The sequence below is a fragment of the Perca flavescens genome, chromosome 5 (assembly GCF_004354835.1).
Source record: "Perca flavescens isolate YP-PL-M2 chromosome 5, PFLA_1.0, whole genome shotgun sequence".
Lineage (NCBI taxonomy): Eukaryota > Metazoa > Chordata > Actinopteri > Perciformes > Percidae > Perca > Perca flavescens.
In genome coordinates, this window is record NC_041335.1 from 2,087,806 (window position 1) to 2,111,551 (window position 23,746).

Sequence of the window (23,746 nt, forward strand, 5' to 3'; positions counted from 1 at the left end):
GGCTAGCTTTATGCTTCTTACTCCTCTTGATAGCGGTTTCCCTTGAAGCAACTGTTGAGATGTTCCCTCTGCATACGCATCTGACTCAGTTAGTATGTCAAAGAGTCCACCATCGCCACTGAGCTTTCCGATGCTTGCTAGGTAAGCCATCGTGATATGCATACCTCCCAGTCTCATTCTGATCTTTCCTTGTAAGGGCGATGGTTTGCTCCACAAGATCTGTTGTGCTTTACTATAAATGGCATGGTTTGCTGTCACAAGAATATATGGTGCTGTCCCAGTTCTGCAGCAAGCTGTACAATTCAGATCATAGTCGTTATAGTGTTTGATAGATTTGACCACCAACACTTAGTCAAAGATCTTGATACACAAAGAAGAGGCACCATTCAAACCAACAGATGAACACATATCATCACAGGACAAACAAGTGTTCCAAACCACAGAAAATACCTCAGGATCAGTGGAAACAAGGCTGCTCTATGTAGCTTTGTCAGCACATACATCACCAGTACTGGGCAAGTGACCACTTTGGGGAGTTCAGCTCCCCATGATGTTACAACTACAACACACCACTGTCACTCATCTGCATTGTCATCAGTGAAATATTTGGACAGTCTGTGAAAGGACAAGAGCAAAACTCTGTGCAGCTCAAGCCCACTGAAAGACACTGGCATTTGGTGGCATCGTTGCAGTTTCCGTCTTTACAGTAGAGGTGGGTGATGTCTCTAACTTCTTTAGGTGCTGGTGCCTTCTGGAACCTCACAGGTTCAATGCACCCATCTTCTCTGAGCCTCCATCCTCTACCAACTGGGTTCCAGAGAAGAGGTTTGACCAGGTGGCTGTGACGCCACATTATGGTTTGGTAGAAGGCACTAACAAGTGCTTAGAGCCTTGTTAGAGCCTTGTACCAAACAGTAGTGTGGCGTCACAGCCACCTGGTCAAACCTCTTCTCTGGAACCCAGATGAGTGACAGTGGTGTGTTGCAGTTGTAACATCATGGGGGGCTGACCTTCCCAAAGTGGCCACTGGAGATGCCCTAACCCCCAGAATGGTTACCAAAAGCAGTTAATGTTCCAAATGGTTGCTGCTAGAAAAAAACAGACTGAGAAGAACTTGAGATTCAGTGAGGTGAGGAGTGGGCTCATTCCCCACAGTGTTTGTTTTGTTAGATTGACATTTGTTTGATTTAAGACAGTCATTTAATTTGTATTGTGTTAAGTTATAGTTTTATTTTTTATTAAAAGGCTCATTAAGGTCATTTCTATGATAATCCCTGGCAAAGTAACCACAAAGTAAATGAAACCATTCTGCATAGATATTCATTTTTTGCATGTTCGCCTATTTTAGGTATGTGTTTATAGGTCTCTATTTATTCCATACATTAAGATATTCACATCCTTTCTTTTCCAGAAGGTAACGCAACTTCCTGACTACAAACATGCCAAGTGTCAAAGCTCTCAGAGCTTGTGCGATTGATCTGCATTAGTTTCTATGCCTTAACTCCCATACGGACAGGCTATATTTTAGTCCTTTTTTGGTTTTGGGGTGCATAACAACATCTGTTAATTTAACAATCTTAGCAGTAAAATATTTTTAGCCAAGAATCCATTTCATATATGGGAGACCTTAGAGATGAGGAAAAACATTGTTTAGTTTAGTTCTACCTCCGGTAGGGGTATCTCAAGAATTTGGGGGCATTGTCACTAGCCTAAACGTGTGTTACAAAGTGACGCATGTCTCTGAAGTAAAGGCTGGACTACAATAGACCTGTTTGGAGCAGTTTGTGAACAGTGTTTTCTGTTGGAGATGGGAAGTCCCTTTCGGGTAGACTTTGGGATTTTTCACTTTGTAACACACTATAACATGCACAAAAAAGATATATAACACAATAAAGGAAAGGGAAAAAACATAATATGAGCACTTTAATATTAGCCCCGCTTACTGCACACAGTAACTCAGCACTCAGTAGTCTTGCAGAAAGCCACACCCTCCAATTCTGATTCCTGGCTTATAAGTGGCTAACGTTAGCATGCCAGCTAAGTTAAGTCGACACAAAATATAATTAAGACAATTTGGGAGTTACATGTCTCCTCTTTTTGGAAGGGGCTAGTCACTCGCCAAACGCCTCCACCCCCTGTGTTAACCTAACAGTGGTTTCAGATCAATTGCACGGGCTGCGTGCGCCAAATATAGAGCACAAAACAGCCAACTAAGATGCTACAGACAACACCTGAATGTAAATATTCTCAATATCAATTTTCTAACCTCTCTGATATATTTTTCCATGCTTGACAGTTTTTACTCAAATCTTTGTATAATCGCAGAGTAAAAGGTTTACATGCCCACCATTCCCATAGTAAATTGGCGCAACGTCTACCTGCTGTCAACGCCACAATCGCGTGTTGTGGAGTATTTGGGTCAATATGGTACAAACAAACGGAACCCCCACAATGTTGCTGAAACTTATTAGTAATTGTGGTGTCCCTTTACAGTACTCATTACAGCAAATAGTAATCACATTACTTTAACGCATTATTAAGTAATGCATAAGTGCCCAACACTGATGGTAGGCCTAAACTGTTTTTTAGCGACCCATTACTGCTTTATAAAAGGATATCAAACTGATGAGAACAGTAAAAAGTCTACCGAGGACTCATGTATTTTTTGCCGAAAACAGTTTTGATCTTTTGCAACTTAGATGTGTTTATAACTTATAGATTGTATCAAATCCAACTAAATCATGAAAAGCAGCTTTCATTTCATTATGCCAACAGAGACAACCTTTAAGGTGAAACAGGTTGCTGTATAGTGTGACTACTGTATCTAATGCATTCCACTACTGACGCCTTTATTCCAGCTGTATCATAACATCTGTCCTCCTCTGCTCTCTCAGACGAGTTTGGCTGTCATGACTGAAAAAAAAGTTTTCTAGATAAACAGCCAGTTGAACAAATTGCTGTCTGGGTTTCATTGGAGGATAGATGGCTGTTTGAGCTTCTCCTCTGGGTTACTGCTGAGCGTTCCACTTTCTAAGGGAGAGATTAATAGGGACGCTTGTGGCACACCGTCTCTGAACAGCATCCACACCTAGCTTTTGACTGTGGCTCGCAACATAAATTAGTCAGTGAAAGTAGAAAAATGGCAGTCTAATCCCGTCTGTGTGACTGAGGAGAGGCAGTGAGTGGAGGGATTGTCAGGAGTCTTTTTCTAGCTGAAGGTCTTAACATAGAGTGGTAGCTGCTGCAGGGAGAGAGAGTGAATTTAGAAGCAGTGACCCTTGAAGCAATCGGGTGTTAGCATTTGACACCAGATTAAAGCAACCACTGATGGGAACTTTCTGTTTCTGTCTGTTTTCTTTTGTGTTTAACATGAACAAATGGGCAGCAGGGTGGCTCGAGTAGTTTAACACTGTATCAGAATTAAAGTAGGTAGCAGATTTGAAACTGGCGGGCAGCTGGCTGCAGCATTTCTGTGTGGACTTTGTATGTTCCCCTCGTGTCTTTGTGTTTTTTCTTCCACTGTTCAAAGACATGCTGCCTGTAGATGTAGTTGAATGTGTCGGTCTAATATTACTGGTGTAAAGTAAAGCTTGCACTTTGATGCATCAGTATCAAGAATCTAATGAGGTGTCATATGATAATATAGCAGTCAAAAGGGGCATATTTTCTGTGGAACAATTACTTTTACTTTTGATACTCTAAGTACATTGTGCTGATACATTTTCTGAAATGTTGTTAAGTTTTAGTAAGTACTCCACTACTCTACTAATATAAAGTGACGATGTCATATTTAGGCACGGAGATAATGTTCTTTTATCCAAAGTAAACCTGGTGTTGGGTGACTTCTTCCACCCACAAGAAGTTACAAATCAAAAGAAAAGCAAAAATATAACAAAAATATTTAGTGTCCTAAATGGCAGTTCCATCCAGAGAGATCTGGACTCATCAAAGCTAGACCTTTCCTCTTTCATCTCTTCGGCATAAAGCACCTCAGAGCTGTGGGTACAAATGAGCACGCTGTTAGCATTTAGTATTAATGTCACGTTAGATCATTTTGGAATTTTGCGGTTCAACTTTACTGCGTTCCCATCAGTCAATGATAGAAGCTGCATTGCACCTCTCTGAAGGTCCAGGGACCTTTGCAGTTTAGTTCTGTTTGCACTGCTGAAGGTTTTGAACATGAGAAATGCTTCTGCTGCTGTGCATCAATAAAAGTGTTACATACTTATTTGCAAGTGCTGACAACTTTGTTTGCTAATTTGTTGATTTTAGGGTTGGCACCCATTATACTCTATACCAGATATCTTCAACAGGGGGTCACGGACCCCAAGGGGGTCCTCAGTGTTGCTGCAGGGGAGCCACCAAATTATTTTTCAAAAAAAAAAAAAAAAAAAAAAAAAATATATATATATATATATATATATATATATATATATATATATATATATATATATATATATATATAATAATAAAATGTATGAAAATATACATTAACATGAATCCAACATTATTTGTAAAAACATTGATGATAGGCTTACATTGATAGATAAGGTAGCCATCTTCAGATACAGTTTAGCTTAAATATTCACTGTGCCACATTTTAACATGTTAACAACATAAAACATGATGTAGAAATACATGAATATGTCAATTATTATTTTAATAACTTATTATTGTATGCAACTTAAAAAGGTATGTGTAAAGGCTCTAGGCTACCCTGTACGTTATTGTAGGTCCAATATGCAACTCAATTTTATACATTATGTGAAGTAGGGGGTCCCTGCTCCGTCAAGGGGTCCTTGGCCTAAAAAGCGTTGAAGACCCCTGCTCCATATCATTATACAATATAAATATGAGCTGTGCACGACAGTTCTTTTGTTTGAGGTTTTGAACCTGTGCAATGGGTCTCCTTCATCATCGGCCTACCCTGCAGCTACAATATGATAAAAACTATTAGAGAGTAATAATTACTGGGCTTTGCTGGGAAGGAGAAAAGTTATGGGCCTCCCTCTGATCCTAGCAAATAAAACATTGGACTGCATCCATGGGAGGAGAGTTATGGAGCAGGGAATACATTGTAAAGGACTAGCAGTGAAACATAGCTGAGGATAAATAACTATCCATCATACTATGAATTTAAAATGAATCCTTAGTAGACGCGAGGAGCACCATTCATTCCTCTGGCGATGTGGGAGATTATGGAAGCCACTGTGTTAGAGATAAATAGTAGAGAGGTATTGAACATGCTTCTGGTTATTTAAACTGTGCTAAGGCCCTAGAGTTCACTTACATGCTGCAAAGCCTGAATTATATCCTCCCACATGCTGACTCCTACAGGTTCACTAACTAGCCACATACCTGTATTCGGTCCAGCAGGATCAGTCTCAAAACGTGTGTTTACAAAAATCATATTTTTATAACGGAGGATTTATGGATTCGTCTCAGACACTGATACGGAACCAGGTCCGACATTGATTGTGTTCATCAATCCCAAGAAGACTAGCGAAGTTACCTAATGGGTAAACTGGCTCACCGCAAGTAATGTGATGTTCATTCAATATTCAAAAACATTGTAGCCAAAAGTAAAATGATACTCCTCATCCTGGCATAACATCCACATGCTGTGCGGCAGTATAAGCCCTTCACTATGAGTGGGGAACATTTTGGCAGTAGTCCTGTGCATTGCGGGAATAATCTGTGCAGCGGCATATCAGCAAAATGGAGGTTATCCACCACTCGCACATTTATTGGAAACAGCACGATACCTACTCTTAACAATGTCACATCCACTTCATTTAAAATTCTGCTCCGGCAACAATACGCTTGATTTTTCTCTGAATCACTGACAGATGAAAACAACCATCAGGGATACACTCTCTAAACTGAAATACATTCTTTTCCTCTGCTCTCTTGTTTCATCACTCCTCATCAGTGTTTTTACTATATTAATTCTAATGCTAGCTGATTGTGTTACCTGTGCTATAGATGTAGACATACTATGCACTGATGTTTGACTGCTAGCATCATCAAAACTAAGCAAAATTGGACCAAATGAAGATCAGTGTATCGTAAATAGAAACTAAATTGTTTCTTGCAAGTGTCAGAATGTGTCAGACAAATTTCCTGCAGTATGTTAATGTGCAAATCCTCCAATCTTTAATCAGATTTAGCCTATGCAATGTTTAAAGTAGTTCAGCTTCACTTGAGATTATTAATGCAAGCTGTACTTAACTGGTCCTTCGTTTATATCCTGTTTTCATTATATGAATCATTAAGTTATCAATTTGGTGGAGGTATTTGCTGGAATTGAGTCCTGTAGGGCTCATTAAGCCTTTTCTTGCCGCTAACACGGCAAACAACAATGACATTGGAGTTGTCCTGCCACACACACACACACACACACACACACACACACACACACACACCCCCCTCATCACTGGAATGTGACTTTAGTTCCGAACGCTGGAACCAGTGCTGTGAATAAACCTCTCAGCCACCAATAAATGTCAGCGGCTGTCCCAGCTAAGGTAATGTGTCACGGCAACAAGGCAAACATGCTTCCTGTGCTTGATTTATTATGCCAGGAGTGAGCGTGGTTGTACCTCCACTCATCTCACTGAGCCTTGTTTAAATGAGAGGGGACCAACAGAGCCATCCAGAAAAGGTCATGCAGTCCAGCCTGCATGTTAATTGTCTAATGCCACAGCAGACAGGCTCCCAGGAAACAGCTCACACTTCTGCACAAATCATCATCACCGTTTGGTAAACATACAGTAAGAGCCGCCGACGGATGTGTCGACTCCCAGACACTGACCTGATTTGACCTTATATTAAACATGCACGGCTGGACCCCGACAACATCAACACCTAATAGTCATGTACCGTGATGTCAGTGATGAGCTTAGCGTCCCGTTTTCACTCGCTGCTGTTTTGGACACCGCTTGTACTTCAGTTTCAATTTGTTACTTCCTCTGGCTGGAGACAACTTTATCTTAACAGCTCTGATGAGTTTCCATGCCTGAGGTGTTATTGTAGCAAATTTGGTGAATCTCCATGGTTTAATTAATGTGAATGGGCTGCCAACTTTGTGGTTTAAATATCAGGATATCAGACAGTCATGTTATTTGCTGATGAAGGTGGTAACTTATAGTCAAAAACTCCATTCAAAGCAGGAAAAACTCACATTTAAATGTGAATATTCTTGCATTGCTTAGTTATTCATTGTTCAGTTGTACTTGTCTCTAAATAAATATGGTGTAGTAAAAATATGATATATAAATAAGATAGCTAGCAATTAAAAAAATATCAGAGATGTAGAAATACACATGTGTATACACATACCCATTAGAGGTTAGATTCTCTGCCTTAGCTGGAACTGGACCAACATTTCCTGCCACTATCCTCGGGCCGGGCCCTTGATCAAGCATTTTTAAACATTACTTTATTAGCCTAATTGGGTGGGGAGAAAGCTATGCCATAATCATGCGCAGCGTCTCCTCCACCCGCATGCATCACACTGGGCCTGCTGGGCTGTATGGTGGAGCTTAAGTGCAACATGGAGCTTGAAGATGTAAAGAAAAAAAAACAAACAGGAGAATTAGCCTACCTTTATGCAAGTTTGAAGTTAAGTCCAAGGTATGGAACCATTTTAAACAAGTTGTTGGCAGTGACAACATATGTGTTGGCTTTGTCGAGTGCATTAAGTGCGGCACGCTGCTCGCCTATGACAGCAAAAAAAAAACGGAGACGACACATGAAGCAGGCTCGCCATGGCAGAAAAGATGATAGTCAGCCTTCAAGGTCTCCAAGCATACCCCTTCTAAACAGATTTCTGCAGTTCAAACAACTTGGAATTGTAGTTGAGAACGTCAGTTATAACGGCCCACGTATTAAAAAAAAAATTGGGGGTTTAAATTGGGCATACATACATACATAATTACAGTTAATGTGTCGGGCCGGGCCGGGCTCGGACACAACGTGCACAGTGGCTTGGGTAGGGTCGGGCTTGATTTTTCGGGCCTGATCTAAGCTCTAATACCCATACATATACATATATCATATGCACACATACTGTATGTTCCACATTGTCTCAGTTCACAGTGTGGTGTTTGATATACAGTAAGAATATTGATTATAGCAGCTTTAAAGAATTTCAGAGTTTTCTGCTGATAAATAATCGGTTATATTTCATTATAGATCTTAGTGAAAGTTTTTGTTATCATGAAAGTATAGATGCCATTTCTTTTTTATCATGCAATAATAGCATGTTATTCTCTCTTGACATGCTTTAAAGTCAGTGTTAGTGATTTTTGGAGCGTGCATTGCTTTAAATTCTTATTTTTATTTATGTTTTCTGCTGTATGAAGGATGTTTTATTCTATTATCTTTCCTGACTCTTGTTATGTGAAGCACAGTGGTCAACTTCTGTTGTGTTTACTTGTGCTATACAAATAAATGAAATTAAATTTTAACAGGGGCCATTATTTGCCCTTATTAATTTAGCCTCCAATTCCTGTATTTTGTGTTTTTTGTTTTGTGTCTGTTGTTATGTGTTGGTATGTTTTTCGTGATGTTATCTGTCCCCGTTTGTACTTGTATATGATACTTTTTATTTTGCTGTCCATCTTGACCAGGACCTTTCTGGTTAAAGGAATACGCCACCATTTGTTGAAATAGGGTTATTCACCGTCTCCTCTATATTTATATAGGTGGGCAGACGCATTTTTGTCTCAGTGCATGTATTGTCTTAGTCTGGAAGCGCCGCTGCTAGCTTACCTTAGCGTAGTGAATGGAATCCTATGCCCAAGTAGCAGTGCTTCGGCTGTAGCCTACTTCCACCCAATATAGTCTCAATTCAATATCTGCCTAGGAAATCATCTAGTCTTAATCTGCAGTACTATTTGTACTTGTGAATATGCAGGCCACAAGTAATAAGTAATAATAATAAGTAATTAGGTTTTGTATTTGTTGGGTCACTTTTACTCACGACATGCTAACTGGCAACATAGGATTTCATTCACTATGGTAAGCTAAGCTAGCGGCGGCGCTGCCAGACTAAAACAATGCATGCACGGAGACAAAAATGCGTTTGCCCACCTATATAAATATAGAGGAGACGGTGAATAACCCTATTTCAAGAAACGGTGGCGTATTCCTTTAACTAAAAGGATGGAAAATATTAAACATTAAATACGCTACTATACCACTGCAGTATTTATAGTGAAAGTAGGGTTGTCCTTCAAAAATCTATTTCAGGAAAACCCTTGTGAGAGTCAAAATGCATGAGACGGACTGACATAATGAGGGGAGGGGTCGGCTGGCTTTTCTTGTCTGTTGACTGGCTTTTAACGGCTCCTTGTTTAAAGGGAGGCAGTTAGAGCCTCAGCGGGGAGCGGAGATGTGCCAGTTGTGACTCCTGCTCGGCCTTCTTTCAGTATGTTATTCATGCGCCCTTTTCCACTGCCAGCCTGAGGGAGGCAGGCCTGTTACTCTGTGCCAAGTGAAGGAGGGCCAAGTGTCGTTTGGAATCTAGTTCATTGTCCCTCCCTCTCCAAACGGGAAAGCTTTTGGGATGTGGAGCTGAGCATTGTCAGCTGCTGTGGGCGTCATGGTGTGGCGGTAAGTGAAGCATTTCCCCACATCGCCATGGAGACAGTAGTATGCAGCAGAATAGAGAAGGACAAGACAAATCCCATCCCTTCTCTTTCCTCCTTTTTTAAGCTATTTTAAAACCCGTTGTTCAACAGTCCACCCTCGGGGGTTCTCTATCCCTTCAACTGTTACCCACTTAAACCACACACACACACACACACACACACAAAACTATAGCATAACAAACATCACACCAAGCCCTTTCTGTATGAAGTCTTAGTTCACGTTCCACCCAGGGAGTCATGATAAATAGGGTGACTGTCTCTACTGAATAAGCAAACCTCAAGCATTAGACAATGATAAACTGCAGGTTCTACAGGTGGCACAATTTAAAGTCTGAGAGGATACACTTTTAGATGAGAAACAATTAAATATTATACAAAAAGAAAATGATCAGAAAGACACTGCATCAAACCTCCAAAGCGACTGGCAAGAACTGAGTGACTACCATCAATTAATGTCCCGCAGAGCATATACAGTAAGACACCAGGGATTAAAGACTTGTTGCAAGGAAGTCATTCGGTTACACTTTACTCAAAGGTATCTACATAAGAGTGACATGACACTGTCATGAACGTGTCATAAACATTATAAACAAGTCATAAACGTATGACATAACGCGTCTTTTAGTAAGTGTCATTCGGTTTTTGTCATGACAAGTTATGGTTATGGTTAGGGTTAGAGTTAGGGTTAGGGTTAGGGTTCATGTGTCATGACTGTGTCTTGACAGTGTCTCTTATGTAGATACCTTCAAGTAAAGTGTTACCAGTCATTCTTTAAGTGGTGATCCTTTCATGTTTTCATCCTGTTCATGAAGCTGCCAAAGGTCTTACCGCTGTCACTGTTGTCGTCCACCAGGATGATCTCCTTGAGCACGTGTGCGGGGGTGTGGTTGACCACGCTGTGGACGGAGCGCAGGATCACTGACAGGGCCTCGTTCACGAAGATGAAGACCACTGAGATCTGGGGAAGGTCCTCTGCGTACGTCAGCTGCTTACACCTGTTCAGATACAATACAGTTAACATAATTAGCCAGCGCTCAAACTAGCTGGACTCTGTTTGCATATCATTCATTGAGAAAAACATGTATATAGCTTAATGCCTCAACTGACTAGAAATGCTGTATGTATACTCATTGGCTTTCTTGCTGAGATAGATGAGAAGATTGATAACACTAATATCAATCTTCTCAGGTAACTCTCCGCAAGATCTATGTCTTGAATCACAGGTTTACAAATCACAGCTATACAAAAAGGTTGTGTAATTATTCCAGTCCAGTCCCAGTCTTACCTGGACACCCTGGACCTTTCTAAAAGATCCCTGAAACTGAAATCGTATTAATAAAGTCTTTATGGCACCTAGAAAACCCCTCATGAACACCTCAAGGACCTCTGTGTGACCACCAACCCACTTTGATTGCAACAGTACAAACCTTTCTCACAGCGGACATTTTTGACAGGTGTAACTAATAACATTAATGCTTGCTTTATTTCCATCCAGGTGTGCAGTAGCAGGGCCCTGGAGCTGGCACACCTGCAGTAAATGGGATGCAGACGTAATTATTGTGATTAGTTACACCTGTTTGAAACGTTCACCTAGAAAGGCTTATAATGGGTTGAGAAATCAGCCTCATCCTTCTACTGGTTGGAGTTTAAGGTGCTTTTTCCTCTAAGAAATTGAGTAAAACGTTCAGTTTTAAGTTCCCAGAGTGTTTCCATGGGGCATACAGTACTGCACAGACTTATATTTCACTCTATTAAACAAAGGGACGTTTCCTGGATAACTTTTCCTCAGTGCACCAAACCAACAAGGCAAAAAATAGCACAACTAAGCACAACTAAGATATCATTTGAAGGCCCACATCCATCTGATGGTGAAGCTGCAGTTCCCAGACCTGGATTCTCTATACTGTACTGCGACTACAGTTGAAGTATATCCACCATACTGAAACTTTATGCTGAGCAAAAAGTACATTTCTCCAGGGTCAGGAGAAGAACGTATGTATTTTCATGGTTTGACAGGTAGTAATATTTGGTAGCACCCACTATACTTGCCATTATGAAGACAGAGAATATAAGACCATATCATGTTTACAACAGTCTTCAAAAAAAGTATGTTTATATCATTTTAATTTGCATTAGCAGATACATTTAGTAGAAAACGTAATCCTTAAAAACATAATGGGAAAAACATATCTACAAACTGTTCACTGCCAAAACAAAATGTTTAGACTGCACATTATCACTGTCAATGTACTGTGTATATTTTCCCAACAATGTCAAAGATGTGCTTAAACTTCTGTGAAGTTTAAGAATGTCATAATTCCTGGATAGAAGAAGAAAAAAAGCTGCCAGTGATCGTCCAGGTAAAAATGACTGTTTACCCTTAGAGACCCACCATTTGTCTTTTTTAGGGTGGGGTGGGGGGCGGGGGGGACAGGGGAGCTTTAGGGGGAGATAGCAGGTCAACAGCTATCTCACATAGAGTTTCCACATAGAAGTGGTATGCATCATCTGAAAGCTGGGAACCTGAAGATGAATGAGATGCAGCTCAGCACTGTATGTCAACTTTATCTAGTCATAAATCTGTAACACACATTGTGTTTTGGTTAGGCACCTGCACTGTCTTCCATTACTAATGGTCACATAGAGAAGCCAGATCCTGTCACAGTGGTAAATGCAGCAGATTACAGGCAGCCAAGAGCCAAATTGGGTTCATCCTCAACTGCTAGGGGAAGTCAATCAGCGCAGACAAGACAGAATGAGGCTAGATGTGGAGAAGTCCAACACTGAGTGATTAATCGTTTTCAAATCAAATCGCGATTTAAAAAGAATGCGATTAGCTAATTGTGAAGACCGCCATTAATCGAATGTGAAATGTTTAGTTAAATGTTTGGTGTTTGACATCAAACATTGGATTTAACATTTTTTATTCCTCTTTTCATTATTATATAATTTAATATATATTTCATAAGATAAATGCTGGAATAATGTTACATACCACATATTGTTTACAGAAATGTATTTTTTTTATTACTTTATTTAGCATGATCATAGAAGGTGCAGCAAAAAAAAAAATCAAATCGTAATCTAATATCTGGCAGGAAAATGCAATTACATTTTTTTCCCCTAAATTGTTCAGCCCTAATGCCTTTACTGACACAATCAGAAACCTGAATAACGTTAGAATCACCTAAATACATGGAGGTGAATAACCAGGTTTAAGGCCAAATATGATCAAAACCAGGCTAATACTCAAAAAAATCCATCTTGTAACCTGTGAGCTCTCTCACACAGTACATGGACTCCATGGTAACCTGTTGTAAATGTGTGTGATTGGAATCCTTCCTCATGTTGCTACTGACCCAATAAATGAAATGAACTGTACGCTACGCCATGCAAATGAATATACATTACAGTAAATGCACTTGGTGTGTCTAAATGTCTCTCTGAGTGTCACACTCCGTCACAACAATCCTGTTACTCTCCTCCGCTAATCATGTGTCAAACGTCCCCGTCACTTCCAGTAAAATACAGTGTTTTGTCACAGACATACTGTGGCTTTGAAGACAAAGAAATAACAGTGTTGACTGGACGGAAGTACTTAGCTGATTCCTATGGCAACTGTGAACACGCACAAGCACACGCACACACACACAAGCACACGCACACACACACACACACACACACACACACACACACACACACACAGCCAACATCTTGTGAATATTTCCGCGACGCTCCAATTAGCCTCCGAAGGCAACAGCTAAGAAACCCATTTGACTTGCTCCTGCCTTTGTTTCTCCATGTTTTCACATGTCTTATTCAGCAGTGCTGACTCATTATGTAGGGATAATGAGGTGGTTATTGTAATTGTTGTGGTTGAATTATTTACAAGATATTTTGGCTGTACTGAAACACTCGTAGTATTGTTTTTCATTAGAATATCAAATTGACATTAATCAACTATAGTGTAAACAAATCTATGCGTTTCGTTTAGCTTCAATAAATCCTGCCAAACATCAGGGCAGAGTGTTAAAGACAGTGACATATTGCATTTGCCAGGTGAAATACCAGTCAGGCAAGAAATATTAATAAGACACTGTATTGATTTGTCAGAATGTATCAGTCTCACATGCTATCACAGATTATTAGATGTGATAGAGGCAACGAGAGAGGCTGAAATCCAGTCTTGAAAATCTGCACTCGGCATCATTTTTCTATCAAAAATTAGGGATGCTACAGAAAAGATAAATTGTGAAATTGTGGTGTGCTGCATGCCATACTGTCTTATTTCTGCATACTAAAGGACATACACTTATAACCTCAGCTTTATGTAACAGTTTTTCTTTTTTTTTCGGTTGGCTGTGTAGTCATATTTTTAGATATCAAACTTGGCAGTGTTGGTATCAAAGTCAAAATTGTGCTACCTTGAACATGGTTTGTTGAAAGACAGCACGTTCGCTGCTCTTCCACCCTTGCTGTGAGCCCTCTGAGCTCTACCGGTGCCCTGATACCCCGGTGAACTGCCATGTCAGCTTGAGTCAGCAGCATCCATGGGGTCAGATCGCAGGAGGACACTCGCACAGCAGATGTATCCCAGCATGGTGCTAAAGTTACATCCTCCTCTCTCCACCCATCGGAACCCTCTTCCTTCTCTACAGCCGCTGGTGCGTGTGTGCGTGAGCGTGTGTGTGTGTGTGTGTGTGTGTTAGCAGGTTCTCACCTTTCAACAATGAGAATTGGCAAGAGCAATTATGTAGGACGACACAACAGATGGTATCTTATTTACTTGTGAAATTATATAGTAAATGCTTTGCATAGCACCATAAAATACAATTGTTTCCTTTCCTTCTGGGCTTTACTTTACATTTTATACTTTGCACATCTTTCTAATACACCATAACAGGGGAAGGGACTCCTGTCGCATCAACTTCCATCATAAATGAATCCCCCCTGTAATTTGAGCTGGTTGCATTTAATATTAATTTTCTCAGAATTTAAACTTATTCTACTCATGCATGCTATCGCACTCTACTTTGTGTTGTCAGTTAAATTTCTGAACTTTAAAAGTTGAAAGACAACATGATACAGTGTTTATTCTTCTATAAATATAAATAAATATTATCATTGGTCAAGTGTATACTTGTGTATACTAAGTGTACAGACATTGGCATACAGTGAGCATAGTATTACTGTAACCAGACAAGACTGAACAAATTCTTGTTAATTAGCCAGCTACCTGTTAGCAAAAGTTGACTATTTACACATCAAACAGATATTGAACAACATTAGATTTTATTTGTGTCGTGTTTTATCGCCACCAGATAAATGTAAGTCTTATTTTTTTACTTTAACTAGTTGACAAAATTTTTAGGGTGGTTGTTATATAACACAGGTGCCTGAGAAGCGCTCAAATGTCTTTATTCATTTAATTTCTTACATGCCTCCTTAACTTAATATTGGCAGTGATTAATGCATACAGATAACAGTATCACTGGCCAAGTAGGCTGGTGCTTGCTGTGCTGGACTGGGAAAGCTTAATGTCATGCACTGTTATCAATCACTTCCATTACCGCAGCCCACATGCATTTGACAGCAGAGGTAATAAAAGGAAAACTAAGCCACAGAGAGTGTTTATGATGGAGCACGCTGCGTACGTCTATCTATACTTTAAGCCCTGCTCCCGCGCTCTATTCCTAAGAGTAAATGCACAAGTGTTTTGATTGATAACCCCTCCACTGTATCATTCCAGTCCTTTCCCGTGCATTTATGCCCTCCCTCAGCAACTCCTTTGTTCCCTCTCACAGCTTCCTCTATTGCCTCTCTCAATCAGCCTTGCCAGGTCTATAAATACAATGACAAATCTGGCAGTGAGTTTGAGAGGAGAATTTATTTTTTTGCACTCCTTTGCACAGACAAGAAGTGGCAACTGTGCAAAACAAATGAATGTATATTTCACTCCTGTTGGGTTCTACGACTAGTGGAGAGGCTGCGGGTAATGAATACCACCTGAGTAATATCTTGAAAATGTCAGAGGGGGCAAGGCAGCCTCATCGCTTCTAGTTGAGATGTGGTGTGAGGCTGGATTTCAGTGTCGAGATCGTAAAGTGATATTGTAGTTCCATTGCCCTAGTTACTGGATCCAATTTGGGGCATCGCTCAGCCTTAAATTTGTACCTATCTGCAGCCTTGTAAAGCCGTAACAAGATGAGCGATCGACTCATCTGTTTGTAATGGGCCTGAGCTCACTGGCCAGCGCTCATAATTTGACCCGGAACAAGCTTTGACAGAAACAGAGCGCCAAATTAAGATGTATTCCATTCACACCTCCCCTTTTCTCCTCCTTCCCCTCCACCAGCCTGCTGCCCCTGCTGCTCCCTCTGACTTTGTACCCGCCGGCCGCTCTTATTTGCTGTGAAATTTCACATTAACCTCCAATAACCCACGCATTGCAGGCAAGACCAAAGCAACTATCCGATCCGCAAGCACTCCTCTCAGAAAGATAATCGTTTGCCTTGTCATTTCTCCACCCCCCTCCCCCCCATCCAGGAGATAAACCCTAGCACTGGAAAGAGCAACAATTTGCAGCAGGAGCTCCTTCACCGCTGAGACCTTACGATCCCATTCTGCTGTATCAGACGCTTAGGAGATGAGGTAAATCTGTTTCTTTAGCCTCCCGCTCTGGTTATCACCCTCCCACAGGCAGACAAGGGTCCTCAGGCTTAAATATAGTTTTGAGTTTAACTATTTTGGGAAAAATATAAATCAAATCTTCGACAGGGTGACAAAAGAGATACAGGTGCGATTAGGAGTAATTGAATATGAGTCCCCTTGGAGGAGGATAACTGGCGGGTGAAGAGCAGGTTTGATGCCTTGAATTGCATTTTTCTATTTATGAGTGACACGAGACACACTTAACATCCTTTTGTTTGTTTTGTGGGTATCAGTAATCTTACCAGCTCACCTGCCTTTGTTGTTTTTCTCTCCACAGCGGCCCGATGAGATGTTATCATACGTAAGCCTCCCAAGGACAGCGAATGGCAAGCTCTGAGTCGCCATATCGAGCCTACTTAAGTCCCTTGGTCTCTCAGTTAAAAATGACACTTGCAGAAGTGAAGGGCAGAAGAGAGAAATACAGGCTGGCGGGCGGTGAAAGGGGATTATAGGTTTTTTCTCCGAGAGACAATTGTGACCGCAATGATTATGAATTGGTTTTGCTGCAGACAGGCAGGTGTGAAAAGAGGGAGTCTTGAGAATGTGCAGATCGTTCAGTCATGGCGATGGACTTTGCTTCCCTGAAGTCATCAAAGTCCTCTGCTCAATGACTCATGTTCAATTAAAAGCCCATTAGACAGGAAGTGACTGGTTCCTGCATTTAACCTCACTTCTGCAGTGCCGCAGTCACCTTTTTGCCCACAGGACATACTTACAGAATCAGAAATAGAAATCAGTCTTTCATACTGTATGAGGCAGAGAATTGCTTCAAACTGAGCCAAACTGGTTAGGTGTGAAAGCCCCCTGAAAGTCTTCACTAGTGCCACTTCAACATTGCTGGCAGTAACACTGTTGTTCTGGCTCTACATATATTTTCTTTCGCTTGCAGCGCTTGGATGTTTCTCTTTAAAATGCTGCTTCAGTGACGTAACCTGAAAAGGCAACAAAAAAACCAACTATATTTGCACGTTTGTACTGTATTGATTTCTATTGTGCTTATACAAATATATTCAATCTTTATCATAGAGTGTACCTATTGGATGGCTTTCATGGACTGAAGCTTTGCCTTGTTTGACACAACATGTTTTGTTTGCACTCAGAGACTAATGGCCCTATCCTGCACCGGCACAGCGCAGCGCAAATCCCGACGCAAGTGTCTTTGGTAGTTTAAGACGACGCAGTTGTTAATTTCCCGTCCAGCGCCCACGTCGTTTAAATAGCAAATGTACCTGGGCCCATCTGTGCGCCCACGGGCGTGCTGGTCTTACAGGGAGGTGTGTTCAGGTGCATTCTGGGAGTATTGCTATCTTGAGGCAGTGGGAAGTGATCGCGCCATTGACCAACAAAACCTGGTCTAAAGTCAATAACGCAGCATTTCATTGTTATTTTAACAGCAAATTAGTAAAATGCTCCTAGGCTCGTGCACAGGGCACGCACACTATGCTTTTTACACACACAGGGACACACAGCAGCACACACACATGCAGAAGATTACAAATAAAAATATTACGGTGCAAATCCGCCATCATAATAGCAATGCGCCAAGGTTTTTAAAGGGAATGGGAGATGACCCTCTGATTGGTTGATTGCATGTTACGCCCCTAAACACACCTCTGATTAATGAAGACACTAAGTTCAACCCTTTAGAACCATGTGCCCGGCGCACGGATCCTTTTTTCCGCCGTCAAACTAGCAAAAGTGGATTTGGACACGCCCTAAACACACCTGCACCAGGCGCTTCACGCCGTACGCTTAATTCATTAAAATAGGGCCCTCTATATGTTTGTTTATTTGGCTATAAAAAGTATTCTGTAAATCAGAAACATGTGATGTATTATTGCCTGGACATGGAGATAGAGAAGTGTATGATGACAAGGCTGCAGAATCTATCACAGCGTGTGAAAATAGAACTAAATCCATACCCCGAAAACTATCACTTCAGCAAACCCCCAACACTGACTTCCCTTTTGTCTTACTTAGGTCCCTTTGATTAAAAGTTGATTAAAAGAACCCTCCATTCCAGAGGCACTCTCAGCTGACTTTATTAATTAGCAAGCTCCCTTTTTGCTCACCCTCCTCCTCCCCGTTCCACTCTTGTCTAATTTTTCTGGGTGTGAAAAGAGCTCGGAACAAAGCAGCGTGGATGAAATGAATTGTTATCCCCGCTAAAGCCCTCAGAAACCTCTCTTGGCCGTCAGATTTCCTCTCAGTGTGTCTGGCTGTCGCCATTGTTCTTTGACACTGTGTGATATGAATGCCACTGGCAGCCATCTCCTGCACTCCAGCACTCACTGTATCACAGCTGTAGTTCACTTTCTAAATATAAAATGTATTTTAAAAGGGCCATTAAGGCTGCTCGCTGGGTGTCCACTGGGTCTCTTTCATAAAAAATTGTTATTCATGATTCCTTTTATTGCAACTTTTTATTTTTTCATTATAGCTCTCCAACTATCACCATCATCTTGACTTTGTCCTTTCATGTCGGGATTAGGCGTGTCTAAAGTCATTTTCTTTTGTGTGACTCCCCATGGCCGAGGCCCCGAGATGCCCTGTGGCTAAACTGACTGTACTGCATTGACAGACGAGAAAAGGAAGGATTAAGTGGAGTTAGGCAATAAGACAGATGAAGTAAATCAAAAGTATCAAACAGGAAGTAAGTACGGCTTGTGCAGAGGGAGACTCCCAAGGGATCATTACAATGTGTAATGCCAGCCACGTTTTGGTAGCCTCGTGAGCTTGTCTACTTGTACTGTAAGAGGATTTTAGGTGAAGAAACCCCAAACACAACTGTCCTTGAAAAATTTGTAAAACTCTTGACAGAAAAGGAAAAACGCGGTACAGTATAATGGCGCTTTTCCATTACATGGTACCCACTCGCCTCGCTTCGACTCTACTCGCCTTTTTTGGTTTTCCATTACAAAAAAAAGTACCTGGTACCTGCTAACAGGTACTTTTTTTAGCACCTGCTCAGTCGAGGTTCCAAGCGAGCTGAGGCGAGCCGAGAAGGTGACGTGAAACCCTGCAGGCTGCTGATTGGTCAGAAAGAAGCGTCACTGATCACTGCATTGCTAGCGAGAGACGGCATTTTTAAATAGTTTAGCCAGCGGTGTTTTTTTGCTGCCAGAGGCTCCACGCAGAGCTTTCTCCGTAGCATACAAGTAGCCTGATGGTTATACTGGTGCGCTGGTGTGTGCATGTGTGATGTGTGTGTGTCGAGTCGCCGTATGTGTGTGTGTGGGGAGCTAGTGAGCGAGGGAGAAGTGAGAGAGTGACGCCGATTATCTCCGCAGCGAGTAGCGACTCTAGAGTCATATATATGTGACCACGGTGGGAAATCTGGAGCAGTAAACGTTAACTATCTCTTTGATATCATGTTGTTTACGGAGACAGAGAACCAGGAAATGCGTCGGGGATATGTCAATGAGAAAAGCAAGCTACTAAGCCACGCCCACGGCAGTCGCTATGACGACCAGCCACGCTGAGGCAATACTAAAATCTGCAATGGAAAACGGACGCACAGCGAGTAGAGTCGAGTAGAGTCGAGGCGAGTCGAGCAGGTACCATGTAATGGAAAAACGCCATAAGTGTCTTTAAAGTTACTGTATTGCAGTTTATCACAGTATTTCTCCTCAAATACTTTAATGTTTAACTGTCACCCAGCTCTGTTCAAAAGTCTGACTGGAGAAATATCAGATATTGAAGAGGGTACAGTGCCTTTTGTAGTAAAAAGACAATGTCAATTTCAAAAATCTATTCTCACGGAAATGTATCTCTTGTATAATTCTGTCCAGTGTGGTGGAATGATAACATTGTAATATGAGCTTGCAGAGTGGTCAACCAGCAATAAACGCACTATTCAACCTGATCTCACAGAGTTAACGTGAAAAGACCATGACCTCTTAACACCGCATTACGTGGTGGTGGCACGTAATCTGTTAAAATGTTGGCACCACAGGCAATATAACTGCTTGGTTTTGTTTGGGAAAAGATCATGATTTGGGTTTAAATAAGTATGTTTGTTAAGTAACTTAAGTTAAGTATGTTACGTAAATAAGTCAACATTGACTTTTGGTTTCAAACGACCTCCTCCCTGGGCAGACTTTATAACAGGCCTGTGTCGAACCAGGGAATTTCACAACAAGGATCTTAATTGACTTTCCATTGGCATTGTTTCTGTGGTGTTGGCAGGTCATTTTAACACGCTATTTGCCATGCCCAGACATCATGAGGTCATTTCACATATTTCTGTGAGATCAGGATATTGCTGGCACATTTCATAGCGGTCCCTCGAGAGTCTCCCTATTAAGGAGGCACAGAGGAGTAGCAATGCTTCAGTTGACAGTTTTGCATATCTGATATATACATTTATATATGCACATTTCATCAGGGATGCTGGAGCACAAAGACTGCTCTATTGAACACAGCAGGGGTCACAAACAATTTCTCCACAGTCCATCAGCCAGTGGAAATGCTGACGTTACCTGATAACAACAATAATGCAGACGGAAATGAATGCCAAACGTGACAGCAGCGTAATTGTTTGAATTGTCTTTGTAGGCTAAAACCAATTATTATTTTCAATTGGTGAATGTACTGCTCTGTCATGTCATTTTGGGTTGGTGCAAATTTACAACGTGCCATATGTCACTGGGAAGCTGGGGGCGGCCAGTGCAAAACGAATGTCATAAACCGCCAGGTGTACAGGAATGCCCCCCACTGGAAGCCATTAAATTAACAAGGGCGACATTTGCAAGTCTTGAATAAAGATAAAGACATTAGGAAAATATACAGCACCTTCAACTGAAGAGTTAAAAGCTAAGTCGGGGGCCATGTTGCATTGGTCTTAAGAGAACCATCCAGCATTCTGTCCCTGACATCTGGACAAGACACAGCAAACTCAAGAAGGCTCATTTAGTGCATATTCACCACATGCATACTGACAGTTCTTTGTTGGATCACAATCGTTCACACCGCAGCTGCATATATTTAGAAAGAAATATCTGATTCTCTCATATTTATCCTAATGGGAATTAAACCCTGTTGGCGAACTGTGCTTTTCAGACATTATTGATTAGCAAAAGCTTAAAAATAGCATAAGTGTGCCATGCACTTTTGACCTGGTCTGAGTCTGCAGGAAGTTGTTGGTCCTCAACACCACAATTTAACTGCACAGTTTATGATTTCTGGCACACCTTGTACTGAAACTCTGCTTCTATTTTGGCACAGTAAATGTCCTGGAGATTCACCAAAATACAAATAAATGCCATAAAAAAGAAGAAGTGGGGAAAAAAAACACTGTGCGTTTGATGAAAATGCCAGTTCCCTGGAAAAAGTCCCACCGTACATTGTGTACCTTCATAAAAATAGAGCCCATCAACTGCAGCAGGGATTAAACTGGCAAACCTTGCAGTTACAAGTCTCTCTAACATTACACAGCCCTGCCAGGGGGAAACAGGTGTAGAGCTGTAGTTGGAAGGAGAATGTACATGACAGAAAATGAGAAGAAACAGAAGGTAGACATACTTTTTAGGCCTGTAGTCGGGGATGCTCCTGTCCAGGGAGATGCGGTCACTGAGCTGAGCGTTGTAGCCGTACTCCTCATATTTCCCCTCGGCATCATGGCTGTCCTCTCCTAGAGTGGCAGCAGCTCCCCCCTGGCCAAGGCCTCCGGGTCCCTCAACTAGCCCCATGGGCTTTGCCAAACCTGCCAAGCAAATGACATAACAGAGAGACAATCATACAGATGTGAGACAGGTGAGAAGAGAGGCTATGCAGAGGGGCAGCTGATTGACGTTCTCTAGCAGTGTGAGGAGTCTGGTGTGTGGCAGCTCCGAGACCCAGCGGGGCTCATCCACAGGGCATCATTACACTGTCTGTCACTGAAAATGTTGCAAAACACCCACATGGACACAGGTGTCACAGAGTTGAGAGGGCCAGGTAGAGAGAATTTATAGATCACAACTGTAAGCAGGGGTGGGAGTAATTACATGTACTCTCATTACTGTAACTAAGTCATTTTTAAAATGTAAAAAAAAAAAAAAGTGTAATATTACTTTTACTTAAGTTAGTTAAGTTAACTTTATATCAGGCATTGTACTTCGCTACATTTCAAGTCACTTCTGTGACAGATTAAGAAGCAAAGTCACATGGAAAAGTCATGATAAACTGTGTGAGAAAGAAGCTGAAGAGAGTCGCCAAACCAGCAGCTGTGACAGAAAGGAAGCTGCTGCAGGAGACAAAGCTCCATGTTCAGAGAGATAAGACACTCTGGAAAAGAAACAAGTTCTAATTTCAGACCCTCCTTCGTTTTCGGCCGTATAGGTCGTCTGTGCAAGCAGTTTATTACAACTCATATTTACATGTATTGTTAGGCCAGTGAGCGACTGATAAGGAGAAAAGGTCCCATAGGAAACCTTTTTGACATATGGTGAATTAGGTAACACAAAAGTTTCAAATTAATTTTCTTGTGTCTAAGGCTATTTATTTTTATGACCTGACTGCATTTCCAGAGACAAAATGGTAAATACGTAAACCTTTGGATTAAAACATGTCCTACAGGAAACCACCCTATGTTAACTGGGCCCCTAATGACTCTGGCTAATCATAGAAGCATTCTAGAAGCAGTGTGTTGCAACACTGTAACCATGAAGTGGTTATTCAAACAGTGCTTGTGCCATGCAGGTCCTTTTAACCTCACAAAGAATCCCTGAAGAGAGGCCAGATTGCCTACCGTATCTGTGTGCTTAATGGTGAATTAGAGCCATTCAATCATTGGCCAGCCCCGTCACGTTAGGCTTCTTTGGTCTAATAAAACTAACTTCAGCACCAGATTTAATGTGTCGGACTTAAAATACCCCTCTGCTCTCATTAAAATGACTCATGACTGTGATTTAACAAGCCGTCGCTTTGGTATCGTGACAGTGACATTTTCAAACAGGGAAGGAGAAAAATGTGGTACAGTGCCAAAAAAGAAATCTCGGCTGATGGAAGAAAAAATAAAGCCTGTTCACTGATTTAGACCTCTAAGGGACTGTATGCAAATTCTTAGGAGGGGTTGAAACCTATGTATTTAATTCTTATTTTAAAGTAAGACCCTCCCCTTTGACTTTGGAAATAATGCAACGTCATCCTCCCTCATTTCTCAACTCAAAACTAATTTGAAACTTAATATGTTTTCGGGAAATAATTTTACATAGCCCAAATTACATATAAAAAGTAAAAATAGGCACATACACGATTGGTTATGTTGAAAATTGCAAAAACTTAATAAAGGTTGTAAAAATAAATAGAAGAAGAAATTCTGGAAATAGAAACACATTAGCAAATATAATGTATGTTTTATTATTCTGAACATTTCAGCTGCTCTCTATTTTTGATTG

The 23,746-nt window shown here is 41.2% G+C and overlaps 1 protein-coding gene across 1 annotated transcript in view; it reads right to left on the reverse strand.

Moving 5' to 3' along the window:
- The window catches only part of galnt9 (polypeptide N-acetylgalactosaminyltransferase 9), a 127,924-nt gene that overhangs the window by 92,378 nt on the left and 11,800 nt on the right, over positions 1 to 23,746 (reverse strand). The window contains exons 2-3 of the mRNA XM_028579074.1: positions 21,891 to 22,071; positions 10,485 to 10,651 (exon numbers count right to left, since the gene is read on the reverse strand). Coding sequence (XP_028434875.1) covers positions 10,485 to 10,651; positions 21,891 to 22,071 — 348 coding nt within the window. The remainder of the gene's footprint in view (positions 1 to 10,484; positions 10,652 to 21,890; positions 22,072 to 23,746) is intronic.